This window comes from Vipera ursinii, assembly GCF_947247035.1.
Source record: "Vipera ursinii genome assembly, chromosome: 3".
In the NCBI taxonomy this organism is placed as follows: Eukaryota; Metazoa; Chordata; class Lepidosauria; order Squamata; family Viperidae; genus Vipera; species Vipera ursinii.
This window is the reverse complement of record NC_139516.1, coordinates 93,119,954-93,135,361: the sequence shown is the minus strand read 5'-3', so window position 1 is coordinate 93,135,361 and position 15,408 is coordinate 93,119,954. Positions and strand designations below refer to the sequence as shown.

Here is a 15,408-nt window from a genome sequence, read left to right as displayed (position 1 = left end):
ACAATCCTCCTCAAATCACAATTCACACAAGCTCTATGCCCCCCAAATGCACTCTCTGATCTTTTTAAAATAGTATTTCTTGTACTGAATGAAGCAGCTATAAAACTAGATGGCAAGACCTCAAGATGGTGATGATTTTCTTAAGGAAGATAAAAATAACTCCTTGAACTGTTTACTTGTGTTTTTGTTGCTATGAGTTCTGAAGCTACCTCTAATTATTGTTTGATGTTGATTTTTGTGTCTTAATTAGGCCAGCTTTTTTGTTTTGTTTTGTTTTAAATAGCCTGTTCTTTCAAAGAGATTTGTGGGTGCAGTAGATAATTTACTTGAATGCCAGTTCTTAACTTATGTGCTAAAAGGAACATTTGCCAACCTGTTTGTGTGCTCTTAATATAATGATCTTCCTGTTTTGTTAGAATGACGACAGCAGTACTGTGATTGCCAGTTTCACCCATTTGTGCCGTGTTACAAAGAACAGAAAAAGGGAGGTGCTCGTGCAACAATATTGCTTCCTTTTTGACCCCCTTATCTTCCCTGCACATGATGCTAGGTTCCAACTCAAGAAAAATCCAGTTAATTTATATTAAAATGCCATATTTTTTCCATTTCTTAAGTAAATAGTGTTTCCAGTGATATGCTAGATCAAGCGGTAATATTCCACCATCTATCCTGAATCTCTGACTTAGTTTCTAGCTCTTAGTATTACAATGGAGCTATTTTACCAAATTATATTATGTTACTTTTCCTAATAACAGAGTTACATTAATTTACCAGTCATTTCCACTGTTCATCATGCTTGGTTGATGGGTTGTTTTTTTTAACCTTTCTAAAAATTGAAACATTGGATGTTTTAAGAACAATCTTGTAGGATCAAGAATGCATGTTGCTTCCATAATGCCTTTTCCAGCGGTGTCTGGTGATGCCAGGAATATGTCGTTTGTTGTTAAAACTTCTACTATAGTTTATTATGAGATCAGGTTTTGGATTTTTCTGTTTTGGTGCTATATGCTTATTTGTTTTTATTGGGTGCAGTTCATTTTATTTTAACTAAAACAGACAAAGGGAGATTTCCCAAAGTCATCTGGTTAGTTTGTTGTAAATGGCATAGTCATGAGGACCCAGATTGTTGGGGGCAATTAAGCTGACTTTGTAATAATGCCGTTTGGGGTGTGTGTGAAAGCCCTAATAAGCAGGCATATACATAGAATGAAGGCTACTGCTAAGCTTGTAAGCCGCCCTGAGTCTTCGGAGAAGGGCCGGATATAAATGGAATTTAAAAAAAATTAAATTTTGTATTGCCTCACTGAGTGAAGCTGAATTTTTGTTGTCTCTGCAAGACAGTTTTGAATTCCTCTTAGCTGCATCGCTAGTAACCAGTCAAGTTCAAAGATGGAAGTACAAAAGTTAACAGTAATTAGGACTGCGAACTCTGTTGCTAAGCAACATTGACGTAAAGCAAGAAAGCACATGATGTCACTTCTGGCAGTTTCTGTCTTTAAGTAAATTTCATGTTAGTCATTAAGCACAACCATGACTTGCAATTTCCTGCCAGCTTTCCCACTAATTTTGCTTACAGAAGCTGACAGTGAATGCTTCAAATGATAATCACATGACCATGGGATGCTGCAACTTCATAAATGTGCATTGGTTGCCAAGCCCCCAAACTGTGACCATTTGCCTGTGGGGATGCTGCAACAGACACAACTTCAAGAACGGGCTGTAGCTCTCCTAATTCAGCGCCATCATAAGTTCAAACATTTGCTGAACAATTTGTGAATATTTGTGAGAACACCTACAAATGCTAAGTTTGTATGCACTAATGTCCAAATTAGTTTGCATCACTAGGCTGCCAAAAATTCTAGCCTCTGATTCAGGTTAGGAAAAAAAGAATCTTTCCTCATCATGCTTTCAAGGAAGATGAAATTTCCTCCTTTGGGTCAAATTAAGTTTGTCTCCTGATCCTATTTGCAGGTTAAAGAAGTAGCCATGCAGATCTTTTTAAAACATTTTCCATTTAGGTCAGGCAAATAAAGAAATTTGGTTAACAAATGGATATTTGATATTTCTACTTGACTAGAATTACCACAATGGGAGTTTACCATAGCCAATTTTCAGTGGTGGTAACAGTGATTGTGTTCCATGCAGTATCCCAACATAAATAAACACAAAGCAGAACACAGATACAAATACAGACGTACATATTATACTGCTAAAGATTAACAGAGGGATAGAATCAAGATCAAGTGAAGTACTAATACCACTTTACAATGCTTTGGTAAGGCCACACCTGGAATACTGCATCCAGTTTTGGTCACCACGATGTAAAAAAGATGTCGAGACTCTAGAAAGGGTACAGAGAAGAGCAACAAAGATGATTAGGGGGCTGGAGGCTAAAACATATAGGGAACGGTTGCTGGAATTGGGTATGTGTAGTTTAATGAAGAGAAGGGTGAGGGGTGACATGATAGCAGTGTTCCAATATCTCAGGGGCTACCACAAAGAAGAGGGAGTCAAGCTATTCTCCAAAGCACCTGAAAGCAGGACAAGAAGCAACGGATGGAAACTAGTCAAGGAGAGAAGCAACCTAGAACTAAGGAGAAACTTCCTGACAGTTAGAACAATTAACCAGTGGAACAACCTGCCTCCAGAGGTGGTGAATGCTCCAACACTGGAGGTTTTTAAGAAGAGACTGGACAACCATTTGCCTGAAATGGTATAAGGTTTCCTGCCTGAGCAGGGGGTTGGACTAGATGACCTCCAAGGTCCCTTCCAACTTTATTATGATGATGATGATGATGATGATGATGATGTATAAGGGATGGGATATCCAGATAGGTAAGTTTTTTGTAAATAGGGAAGTTTGTTTAGAAGTACATGCTAAAATCTTCAGGGATAATTTTAAAAACAAAGAAGTATGCTTTATATTCATATTCTTGAAGCTGTGTATTCACTTATATATAAAAAGAATTCTGGTCTCTGTCTTCTTGTCAACATCAAACAATTCTCTGATATGCAAATTTCTGCTATAGGGACAACAGTTCACTGAATTCGTTTGGATTCAATCCCGGTCTCAGCCATGGCACCATTCAAGCAACTGGCATTTAATTGCCTTATTTGAGCTTTTAAAAATTGTAAAAGGAAATGATATAAAAATAAATATAAAATACTTTTAAATATTTTATGCTGTTGCTTGTCTTAAGGAAAGCTCAGCCATAATATCATTCTCTTGCTCTCTCAAATGGCAATTGAGGGGTAAAAAAAAACAAGTTACAGGTTTGAATCTTCCATCTTCCTTTTTGCTATTGCATGAAACTTTCTCCCTATTATTATTTATTTTACCCACTAATAAGTGTTTCGTTTGCCACAAGCCAGGCTAATGAGATTCCCTTCAAAAGCTAATTTGATCAAACTATCAGTAATATCTGTGTTCAGATCTGGATTATGATCAAAGCCTGCTTTATTTAATTGGTTAAGAAAGAAATTGATGGACCTGAGTGAAAACTCCTTGGGGGTTTATTTTTTAGATTTTTTTTAGATTTATTATTTTTATAAATATCTCAAAGTGGCAAACATACATAAGATTCCTTTCTTCTATTTTCCTCACAATAACAGTCCTATGAGGTAAATTGGACTGAGAGAGAGTGACTGGCTCAAAGTCACCCCTCTGGCTTTCATACCTAAGATGGGATCTGAACTCACAGTCCCCTGGTTTCTAGCCTTGGTGCCTTAACTACTAGACCAAACTGACTAGTGAAGCAAGAAGGGCCAAAATGCAATCCTAGATAGATTGCTTATCTATCATGATCTGGTTTGTACCTGTGTCCTTCTGAATTCTGAATCACAAAACTTCTCTGGTTTCAATTTCAGATGGGTTTCTTAAATAGCCCTACTTTTGTTTAACTTTTTTAGTTAAGTTGATCTTTCAGCATTTAGTGTCTGTCATATACTTGTTTTATATATATGTACATATATGTATGCATATACTGTGCATATATAAATGAACATACCAGGTACCCTTTAAATATTACCTATTGAGAGTCAATTTGGTATTTCTATATGGTCAGACTCATCTGCCTTTTTCTTTCAGCCTAAGATGTCCCTCCAGGGATGTTAAGAGGAAAATACTGGAGCAAATCCATGTATATTTCTTGGAGAAATATACATGGGAAAGGGCAATATATATTTTAAATATATATAACCAAAAAAAATTGGGACAACACTGGCTAGACTTAAATCATAGTGTAGATTAAATTATGGGTTTTGGTGCTGTGTCAACCAATGATTATTAAGATTAATTGCAATTTAAGATTCAGAAATAATATTAAATTGTGATTAATTACAAAATTGAAACAGCGATTTATTTCTTGTATATAGTTGTTCTTGAAGAATGCACCAGAAGAGAATGTGTGAGCCTGTATAGTTCATATTATTCTAAGCCATGATCTAATATCTAATTATATTCATTAGACTCAGGGAGAAGAAAGACATAACCAAATGAGGACTTATCACTTGTGAAAGTAAAGGTTCAGTTTAAGTTACACATAAGCTTCCAGTCTCATCTTACCCTAGCAGACTTTTCCTTTGGTTCAAGCTGTTTTCTTGAATGCCTGTTCTTTTCATGGAAAGCGTGTCCCTGAGGAACTATCTTTCTCTTTGTTAAATATGGTCCTGCCTCTTCAGTTGTGTTAATGATTTCTCGTTTGTTCATTTTAATAATTTTCTGCATCATTGCTGAATGACAAATCCAGATTGCAGTATTATTTTATTATTTCAAAGCATTTTAAGAAGCAGAAGAGGCTGATCCCAGAAAGGACAGTTTGGAAATACTTTGTTCAGCTGTGCAGTGCCTTGGAACATATGCATTCCCGTCGTGTCATGCATCGAGGTAATAAGTTGCATTTCATCCCAACTACTGTTGTACAAATATAAGAACTGTAGTATATATTACATGAGCTACAAAGACAAGTGATGGCGCCTTCCAGTTGTTCTTATTTATTAAAATAGGCAAATAAAATACATTTTTATGTATGTCATTTTTAAACAAACCATTGACATATTCTCTATTCTCTAGTTACGTTTGTTTATTTTTAATGAGTTTTATCGCCTGCTCCAGTCAGTTTCAAACATGTATGTCTATGTATATATATAAAATCATTTGAATTAAAATAAGTGATCTACATTCATATGCATGCTGTTTTATGTGTGGTAGATTCTAATTTTAATGTATCTTGAAGATTTATACCCTGCCTTTTGATTACATGGGGCAGCCTATACAAAACCGGAAACTGAAATATTGCAATCTATGCAAATGTATGTACACGTACAAAATCCAAAAGCCCTTTAGATGGTATCTGTAGCTAGTGGATGGAGCCCAGATTATACCTCTTTGGTTTCTGTAGTTGTACCACAGCTGGCATTTAGATCAAACTTTTCTTTCTTGCAGAAAACAGGGAAACACACTTCCTGTAATTGCTCCATCACTGGCCATAGATGCAGCAAAGCTTGTCTTTTCCTTGTCATTGGTGCCCTGGATGGTGGCACAAAATTCATTATTGTTGTTGTTGTTGTTGTTGTTGTTGTTGTTATTATTATTATTATTATTATTATTATTTCTTATGGATTGCTCTTGTATAGAAATTTCATCTAAATCACCATAGTTGTGAGCAGTTTTATCCACCAGTAGTAAGGTAACTGTCATCAAGGACAGAAATTTGATCATTAACATATCTGAAAAGTGTGATGTAGTCACAGTGATTGAATAAGTAAGATTTCCTCTCCATCCGAGAATAGGGCTTCAAATGGACTGTAGTTTATTTTGTAAAAGGTTTTTTGAAAATTTTCACCATTTTTTAAATTTCAGTTCTTTCTGTCTCTTAGATAACTACGAGGGGTATGAAGTCCAGCCAATGAATTAAGATTATCTTGTAATGGATATACATTAAATGTGCTTATTTTATCCTTGTTCATCATTCAGTTTATTTATAAAATAGTATAAACATAGCAGCAAATAGTTTCTGACAGCAAGACATGTAGATTATACAAACTAGTGAGTTTGAAAGTCACTGTGAGATAGAGATCCAGAGCAGGTTAGTTAAATTCATTTCCCTTTGACATTGGTAAGATGACCTCATTATGATTTAAGATTTTTCATAGAAACTAAAGCAATTTAGCCTAAATCCTATTTTATAACTAAGGTAGCTTTCAAACAGATGTTTCAAGAGAAGAGTTCCATATTTGGACATAAGCAACTATGTTCAGAACATGACAGAAAAAGGTGTCTCCTATTAATCTGAGTGGATAGCTAGAGTAATCATAGAGAAGACAATCTGCCCCTACATAACCTCCTTATTCAAACATTTAGAAGCATACCTTTCATTGCTAATTAAATATTTGTACAAATAAAATTTGGAAATGTCCCAAAACATTCAGGGAATAAATTACCGTATGCTACCAGGTGTATTACCAGGATAATTCTTATAATCATTATGAGACTGATACATGGTTAGTAAAGTCATTGTTACTACCCACAGAGCATCATTTTTTCACTACCTATAGAAAACAGAATTATAGAATTCAATTCATTTTTTTATAGAAGCAAGCCGTCTTGAATTCATAGCATTTATTTCCTAAAAGTGGATAAAAGATTTCAGCCTAAAATTAGTGCAAAGATACATATATATTTTAATTAATAACTTGTATGTTAAATTCAATTATGCTTGAAGTTTGAAGGCACAGATAATAGTTAAAAATAGTTAATCATTTTTTAAGATATTTTTATCCCATCTATATTATTTTTATAAATAACCCAAGGCCAGTAAATGTATGGCTGTGAAAGTTGGACCATAAGAAAGGCTGAGCGCCAAAGAATTGAAGCCTTTGAACTATGGTGCTGGAAAAGACTCCTGTGAGTCCCTTGGACTGCAAGGCGATCAAACCGGTCAGTCCTAGAGAAGATCAACCCTGACTGCTCTTTAGAATGCCAGATCCTGAAGTTGAAACTCAAATACATTGGACACCTAATGAGAAGGAAGGACTCACTGGAGAAGAGCCTAATGCTGGGAAAGGTTGAGGGCAAGAGAAGAAGGGGACGACAGAGAATGAGGTGGCTGGATGGAGTCACTGAAGCAGTAGGCGTGAGCCTAAATGGACTCCAGAAGATGGTAGAGGACAGGGAGGCCTGGAGGAACGTTGTCCATGGGGTTGCGATGGGTCGGACACGACTTCGCAACAACAATACTCCTTCCTCCTCCTATTCCTCCCCCCAACAATAATCCTGTGTGGTGGTATGGACTGAGAGAAAGTGATTGGTTCAAAGTCACCCACCTGACTTTCATGTCTAAGGCGGGACTAGAATTCACACCCTCATGGTTTCTTAACAACTAGATGAAACAAATAATTGATAATATTTTTGTTGTATTTTTAAAAAAGGAAACAAAAATTGAACAAACATTAATACTTAATATAATAATAATGGCTTTTCTATTAAAAGTATATAGCATTATACAGTACTTTGTTTTTTCTTACAGACATTAAGCCTGCAAATGTATTCATTACTGCTACAGGAGTAGTAAAACTTGGAGATCTTGGATTGGGAAGATTTTTCAGCTCTAAAACCACAGCAGCACATTCTCTAGGTCAGAAAGATTTCTTTGTATGTATAATTAAAAGTGGAAGTTAATGTTACACATCTAGAGTACTGTGTATGGAGCAGACCTTTTGTATGATATATTTTTAGTTAAAGAATTTAGCTGTCTATTGATATAGATTAAAATATTTGTTTGTTAAATAAATTTCATTTGCATAGATTCAAAAACATCCATTCAAAATTAAGCTGTTTTTGTTATAACTGATTTTGATGGCATTCTTGTTGAATGGGATTTTAATAGATTATTTTACAAAACAATATAGTTTTTCAAATGTGTCAGTCTTTATTTTTGGTTTGAATGCTTGTTTAATGCAGCCTATGGTAGGGACTTATTTTTTCCTACAAGAAATGTGTTTATTGGTGCGGTGAGATTCAAAGCAAGAGGAGATCCCTCTTGTCAAGATTTCTTGCTATTATCCTATACATTCACCATGTAAGATAACTTAAGTGGGCATGTGCTTGGATCATACATTCCTGCATTAATCATATAGAGAAGACTAGTCATGTAAACTGTCATGCTGTTAAGGAAGACTAGAGATTGTAACATATGGTGTACCCTAGTAAAAAGAAAACAATAATAAAACTCCATTGGTTTCACACTTACAATCTAGCCTAAACTCACATCTTCAAACTGGCTTGATGTACACAAATGATTTGGACCCTGAAGCAGTTCATTTTCTTTTTGGTCTTTCCTGATTTTTATTGATTGATTGATTTCCTAATTGTTGCAAAGTAAATTCAGAGCCACAGGTCTTACAGCTAATCTTTGCCCCCTTATTCTGCTTAGTCATCATGCTGTGTTATATATAATCAGGCCTTTGAGCTACTATTGCAGACTTTTTTTCTTGGTTTCATGCCCTCGTGTGCTGCTCTGCTTTTGCTTAACAGCTGATAGTTTTTATGAATCCATATGGGTCTGTCTTTGGTTGAGAAGAAAAGAAATACCTTTATTATCTTATAGTCACTGCAGTATCTTTTGCTGCTTTGGAAATAAATATTAAAAATCATTATATTTCCAGCTGGTCTTCATCCACTCAAGTCCAATGATGTGTGACGTGCACTCATTTGGAATATTCTTGTCTTTTGCAGCAATAGTTTAGTTTCTGTCAAGTGCCATTAAGCTAATTTCTTTTTCCAAAAGTGTTAGCATGAAACCAATGATATATTGCTTTCACCCAGAAGAGGATTATGTTTCTCATTAAGCTTTCCTGTTTGCTTTCAGTGAATTTGTATGGCGTTTTGCTCCCATTCCTTTACAAATTTTGTCTAAAGTTGCTCCTCTTAATGTGGTAGATCAAGTATTGGTAAAAAGATATCTATCCATGGCCAGTTCAGTGTTATAGTATCCCAGAGGATGTCCAAAACCAATTACAGATAGAATCAGCCTACTACTGTACGGACAGTCTTTAACTTAAAACAGTTAATTTAATGTCTGTTCCAAGTTTCAATGTACTGAAAACATGACTTATGACTGTTTTTCACACTTATAGCCATTCCAGTATCCCCATGGTCATGTGATCAAAATTGGCAACTGGTTCATATTTCTGATAGTTGTATTGTCCTGGGGTCATGTGATCCCCTTTTGTGACCTTCTGACAAGCCAAGTCAATAAGGAAACCAGATTCACTTAACAACCATGTTACTAATTTAACAACTGTAGTGATTCACTTAACAACTGTGGCAAGAAAAGTCATAAAATGGGGCAAAGCTCACTTAACAAATGTCTCAGCCACATAAATTTTGGGCTCAGTTGTGGTTGTATGTCAAGGACTACCTGTAGTTGAGCCTGGAATTACGGTCATAAGATATAAGTAGATCACCACTTGACTGTGCCTGATTTTACCATCTTTTTTGAAGTAGTCTTTAAGTGAATCACTGTGGTTAAGCAAAACACCATTGTTGTTAAATGAATCCATTGTCCGCAATGAGGTTTTTATAATGGAAACTGGTTGTACTGTGTTTTCCCAAAAATAAGACCCACCCAGAAAATAAGCCGTAGCATGATTTTTAGCATGCACCTAATATAAGCCCTACCCCAAAAATAAGCCCTAGTTAAGAGCCCACCCACTCCATCCCACTTGTCTGGTTGCTCAGGGTCATAATGGAGGAGGAGATCACATGCGTCACACTGGGGTGAGGCAAAGCAGGTAGGGTAGAACTGCCCCATGTGCCCTGCACCTGCTTATCTCAGGGCTCCCACAGCCAGGCCACTCCCCACTCGGCGACCTCCCCCCACCCTTTCAATGACCCATCTGCCCGCCTTCCTCTTCCCTTTCACTCTCCTCCTGAGCCGGACTGCCATGCTATGGAGGATGGGTGGGGGAGGCTCAGTCACCTTACCTGGTCCCCTTCCACCATTTCAGAGCCTGGGGGGAGTGACGGTGAAAGGCCTCTGCCGCCACTGTGCATCAGCTGCTTCCACCACTGGAGGGGCTTTCTTTGGTCCCCGCCCGCCCCACTCTGCCCCGTAGATCAGTTGTGGACAAGAATACCGTATTTTCCGGCGTATAAGACAACTGGGCGTATAAGACGACCCCCTACATTTCCTGTTAAATTATAGGGTTTGGGCTATACTCGCTGTATAAGACTACCCCTCTTCCAATGCACACCAAATAAAAATTAAAAAACATCAGATTTGATTTTAATATGGTAATTTTAATTCAAATGCTTATGACATGCAGGTACTTAGTAGGAAAACTGTCACTTATAAACACTTATAAACATGCTGCTTGGGGGGGGTGAAAGCTCTAATAAGAAGGCATATACATAGAATGAAGGCTATTGCTAAGCACATTGATTTGTTGTTTAAATTGTAAGCCGCCCTGAGTCTTCGGAGAAGGACGGGATATAAATGGGATTAAAAAAAAAAAAGACCAAATGGGAGATCCGCTCCAGGTTTTCCAGCCAGCCCGCCCTGTTCCTGAGTCAAATGTATCCTTAGAGCTGGCTATGGCATTCCCCACCTGCCTTTCAAGTTGCTCTTGCATTCCCCACCTGCCTACAGCTGCTCTTCAACTTTAGAAGGAAAGATGCCCAGACCCCAGTGTGTAAAAAAAATCACAGACTGCAGCTTCTACTCCAATTGGTCCCGCTTTCCCTGCACAGACTAAATGGAAGATCCGCTCCAGGTTTTCCAGCCAGCCCTGTCCCTAAAGTTTCAGCACCCAGCATATAAGACGACCCCTGACTTTTGAGAAGATTTTCATGGGTTAAAAAGTTGTCTTACACGCCAGAAACTACGGTATGTATCTTGCCCACCAATCAGTGTTCCTGCGAAGAGAGGGTTCTCCTTTCTCAGCACATGACATGTTGTCACTCTGCCTACAGCTTGATGTTGACTTGATGGTTACTTCCTAAGTTGAATTTGTTCTGCTTCCACTATTTGGGTCTGACCATTGAAAACAGGTTGGGCTACTCTGTTACCTTGTCTTCCAAATCTTTGGCAGCCACCTGCCCACTGCCTAGAGTTGGATGAATGCTGGCCTGCAAATACTAGCACACGTGGATCAATCATAGAGAATCCTTCCCCTTCCTGAGTGATTCAAGCATAATTTCTGCTCCACAACATTTGAGTGATATCCACCAGGAGACTAGGAATCTCAGTCTAGGAATCATTTAGGTTAGGTTTTCAGTCACTAAACCGGGGTGTCAAACTGCTGGGCTGTAGGCTGGTTGCTTCATGCAAAGGCCGCACCCACCCCAGCTCCAGCAATGCAAAAAAAGTCGCAGTACGTCATGACCTGTCACATGACATGGCACGTTTGGCACCTGTGCACTAAACCATTCAGGAGCTGCTCTTTATATACCTTATCCATCCATCTGTGGTCCCTTCTTCCAAAAGCGTATGCCCATTCATTGATTCACCTGGATCAAGCAGAGTGTATTGGACCAGAGACTGCCCTGAGACTAGTCTTAATACACAGATAATATACTGCTCAAAAAAATAAAGGGAACACTTAAACAACACAATGTACTGTATTTAATAGTAGGATGTCTTATCTTGTGTTCCCTTTATTTTTTTGAGCAGTATATTAATTTGGAGATTTTTCCAGATAGCAGTTTCCTGTCAGAGATAAGGAAATTATTTTACTTGAAACTTCTTGCTTACCTGGTAAGTATGGTACTTGTGCTATAATGAAATCCACATAAATAACCATTAGGTAAATGTAAAAGTTTATTTATTTTTTTATTTTATTTTAATGTAATTTAATTTAATTTAATTTAATTTAATTTAATTTTTTAATTTAATTTAATTTAATTTAATTTAATTTGTATACTGCCCTTCTCCCAAAGGACTCAGGGCGGTGAACAGGGCAATAAATACTAAAATACAGAAATACAAAAATTAAGAAGAGATTAAACCAATGCCCAATGCAACAAATAAATTACATAAAAACAGTGATAAAACCCAAACCCATCAGACCAGGCCGGCTTGTTCAAACAAATAGGTCTTTACATCATGTCGGAAAGAGCGAAGGTCGGGAGCCATCCGGAGCTCAACTGGTAAACGGTTCCACAGATCAGGCGCACCCACAGAGAACGCTCTCCCCCTGGGGGTCACCAGTCGGCACTCTCTGACTGGTGGCACCCTGAGGAGGCCCTCTTTGTGGAAGCGCACTGGGCGGAGGGAAGTTGATGCCAGCCGCAGGGCTCCCTAAGGTACTCCGGACCCATGCCATGTAGGGCTTTAAAGGTCATTACCAGCACCTTGAATCTCACCCGGAAGGCAACTGGAAGCCAATGCAGCTCACGGAGCAGAGTTGTAACATGGGAGTATCGGGAGACCCCCAACACGACTCTCGCGGCTGCATTCTGCACCAGTTGGAGCCTCCGAGTGGTCCTCAAGGGCAGCCCCATGTACAGAGTATCATGCTTCACAGAAGTGCTGGAAAGTTTACATAGTTCTTAACACAAATAATACCGGTAAACCATTTGGTATGTTTGCAATTTACATTCAGAGTATACTTTTGTATCTTGTTTTTAAAATGCATTTAAATTAAAGGTTCTACTATGTTAGTGTGGTTGGCTTATTGATCCTTCATCTGTGTATAAGGTCAAGTGTAATTAAGGGTGTATGTAAGAATGCAGAGGCAAAATGTTAATTTCATTTGTTAGGTTTTGATAAGGTAGGTTGTTTTTTTCTTAATTTGTGTTTTTTTACTTTGTGTGAGGTTGTTGCTTTTCAAAAAGGCCCTAATCTGCAGTTTCTGTTACTTGTTATGAGGATTTGGTATGAGACTGTGACATGAAAAACAAAGGAAAAGAGTTTATTCCACGTTACCATTATTTCTTACAACCAGAATATTTAACATGTTTCAAGATGTATTCCATACAAAACACAAGATAATGTAGACTCCAAGTTTTGTTCTGTGGCAGTGTTTATTTTGAAATGTTTCTATACTTATTTAAAAACAAATTAATCAGTTATCAAATTGGGAATGTAAATAATTTCTAACATTTCATCTTATATAGAAGCAAAATTTATGTACATAATTATATAGGTAAATACAAAATTGCTTCTGAAACTGGGATAATGAATCAATTCAAGGTGTATAATGCCTTTATAAGAGACCCTACTCAGGTTGCTATCCAATATGAAACACCTGTTAGAGCAAGATGACATATTCCTTACTAAACTTTCCTGTTTTTTGTTGTTCTTCCAGTTCTGTTTCTATTAACTACAGTTGGATTATTATTTTAGTTAAATTTTATGAATTGGCAAATGTTAAATTGAGTTAAAAGGAGTTATAGATAGATCGACATACAGATCTCTATACACATAAACTCACTGCTTTAGGAAAAAAAATCTTTTTTAAATTTTTTTTTGCCTTAATAACATAAAGATGCCATTTCCTTTAAAAAGATTTATTGATTATCTTAGAAACAACATTTTTCTGCTTATTTTAAATAATGTAAAGATCAAACTGTATGTTGCCTATGCTTTTAAGAAAAATATGTCTAATGAGTTTTGTTCAATGAAGGAAATAAAAATAAATGGGAAACCCCTTTAGTTATAAAACCAATATATGTTTTATTTAATAAATGCTGCATAAATAAACATATCCATATAGAATTTATCACTTTGTGATTGACAACATTAGTAAGGTTAATATAACATTAAATTACTAAATTTCTAAAAAATTTGGTTTCTTAATAATTATGGAAAACTTTGCTACTCTTTAAATAGGTTACCATGAAATTAATTTCATAAAACAAAGCTTAAATTATTTGGAATAATTTTCAGTTACTGAAGTTTACTCTTTTCAAGGCAAATGTTGGAAGATCATTTTTGTTGATTTAATTTTTTGTTTATTATGTATTTATATTTGTTGTAGTGGGAACACCTTATTATATGTCTCCAGAACGAATCCATGAAAATGGGTATAACTTCAAATCAGATATCTGGTCTCTAGGATGTCTGTTATATGAGGTAAGATTGACAACTTTTAATACACGTAAGTTGGTGATATGTTTTGTTGATCAAAATGTTTTTTCTACTTGTGTTATGATACTTTTCATTCCATAAATTAGTACTGTCTGAAAGTAAAGAAATCTGGCATTTTACAGATATATGTGGTGAAATTTGCATATTTGCCTTAGTTCACATTATAAAGAAAATATAATACAAATATTTGTAAAAATTTGGGGCATATACTTTGCAAAATAAACTCTTTCAAAGTCTTCATCTTTCAGTATCAAGGTTAACTGCCAAGGTGACAATTTGAAATTGAAAACATTATCTTCACATGAAATGGACCTAGCAAGGACATACTCCAGTCAACACTTGTAGTATCAGCTATTATTTTCATTAATTATTAAAGTTTTGGTTTTTGAATTTTAAAGTTTAACATCTCTAAACTCTTCTAAGTCTGATGATAGCTTAGGAAACTAGTATTCTGTCCTTTTTATACAGTATATCAGGGGCTGACTATTTGTATATAACTGACTAAACACAAGATCATTAATACTTTGATACAGAGGTAAAGGATCTATGGAAAAATAATATCAGGAAAAGATATTCCTTCATTTGATTTGTTTAAACTAGTCGTAATTCTAGCTTGTAAAATGTTAATTATAATGAGATCAGTAAGATAACCAAATTCTACAAAAACCTGGATTTTTATAACCAGCTGTAAAGGTTTTACCCATTGGCTTGCAGTCTTTCACTCTAAAGCTCTCTAGAAAAGTTTCTGTAATTACATGCAAGGTGAAGTGATAAATCACTTTCATTGCAGTTCAGTAGAATTCATCAAAACTCTCTATCAAGGGGAAAAAAACCCTACAATATTAGGATTTTCTGAGTACCATGACAAGTTTTTTTTTTAAACAAAGAAAAAACAATTCAATGGTAAAATGATTATTTTCTCTCAGACTCATGTATACAGAAAGCCTATTTGGTCTAGATTACTGCTATATATAATTGCTTATCTCAACTACCACTTGATGACTGAATTATAAAGGAAATAAATATTTAATGAGAGCATTATTTTTGACATTTATTAGTTATTATATCTTAAACTGGGATTTATTAAAAAATATTTTTTTCCTGTGATGCTGCTATTTGTAAACATGTACTATTAATGAAATTAGTAACTAAGATTTGTATTTACATTATTCTTTTCTTTCTCACAGTTGCCATGTTACCTAATTTTTGACAGATAATTATAATTATGTAATAAGATCATGTTTTAAAGAATTTAATTTTCTACTTTCCTTAAAATTTAGCAAACAAATTAAGGATTGGGGCACATTAATGGCATATT

The 15,408-nt window shown here is 35.9% G+C and overlaps 1 protein-coding gene across 2 annotated transcripts in view; it reads left to right on the top strand.

The window, feature by feature from the left end:
- Positions 1-15,408, top strand: part of NEK7 (NIMA related kinase 7) — a 78,580-nt gene that overhangs the window by 46,449 nt on the left and 16,723 nt on the right. For both annotated transcript variants that reach the window (XM_083359932.1, XM_083359931.1), the window contains 3 exons: positions 4,777-4,885; positions 7,527-7,634; positions 13,981-14,075. In XM_083359932.1, the coding sequence (XP_083216058.1) occupies positions 4,777-4,885; positions 7,527-7,634; positions 13,981-14,075 (312 nt within the window). The remainder of the gene's footprint in view (positions 1-4,776; positions 4,886-7,526; positions 7,635-13,980; positions 14,076-15,408) is intronic.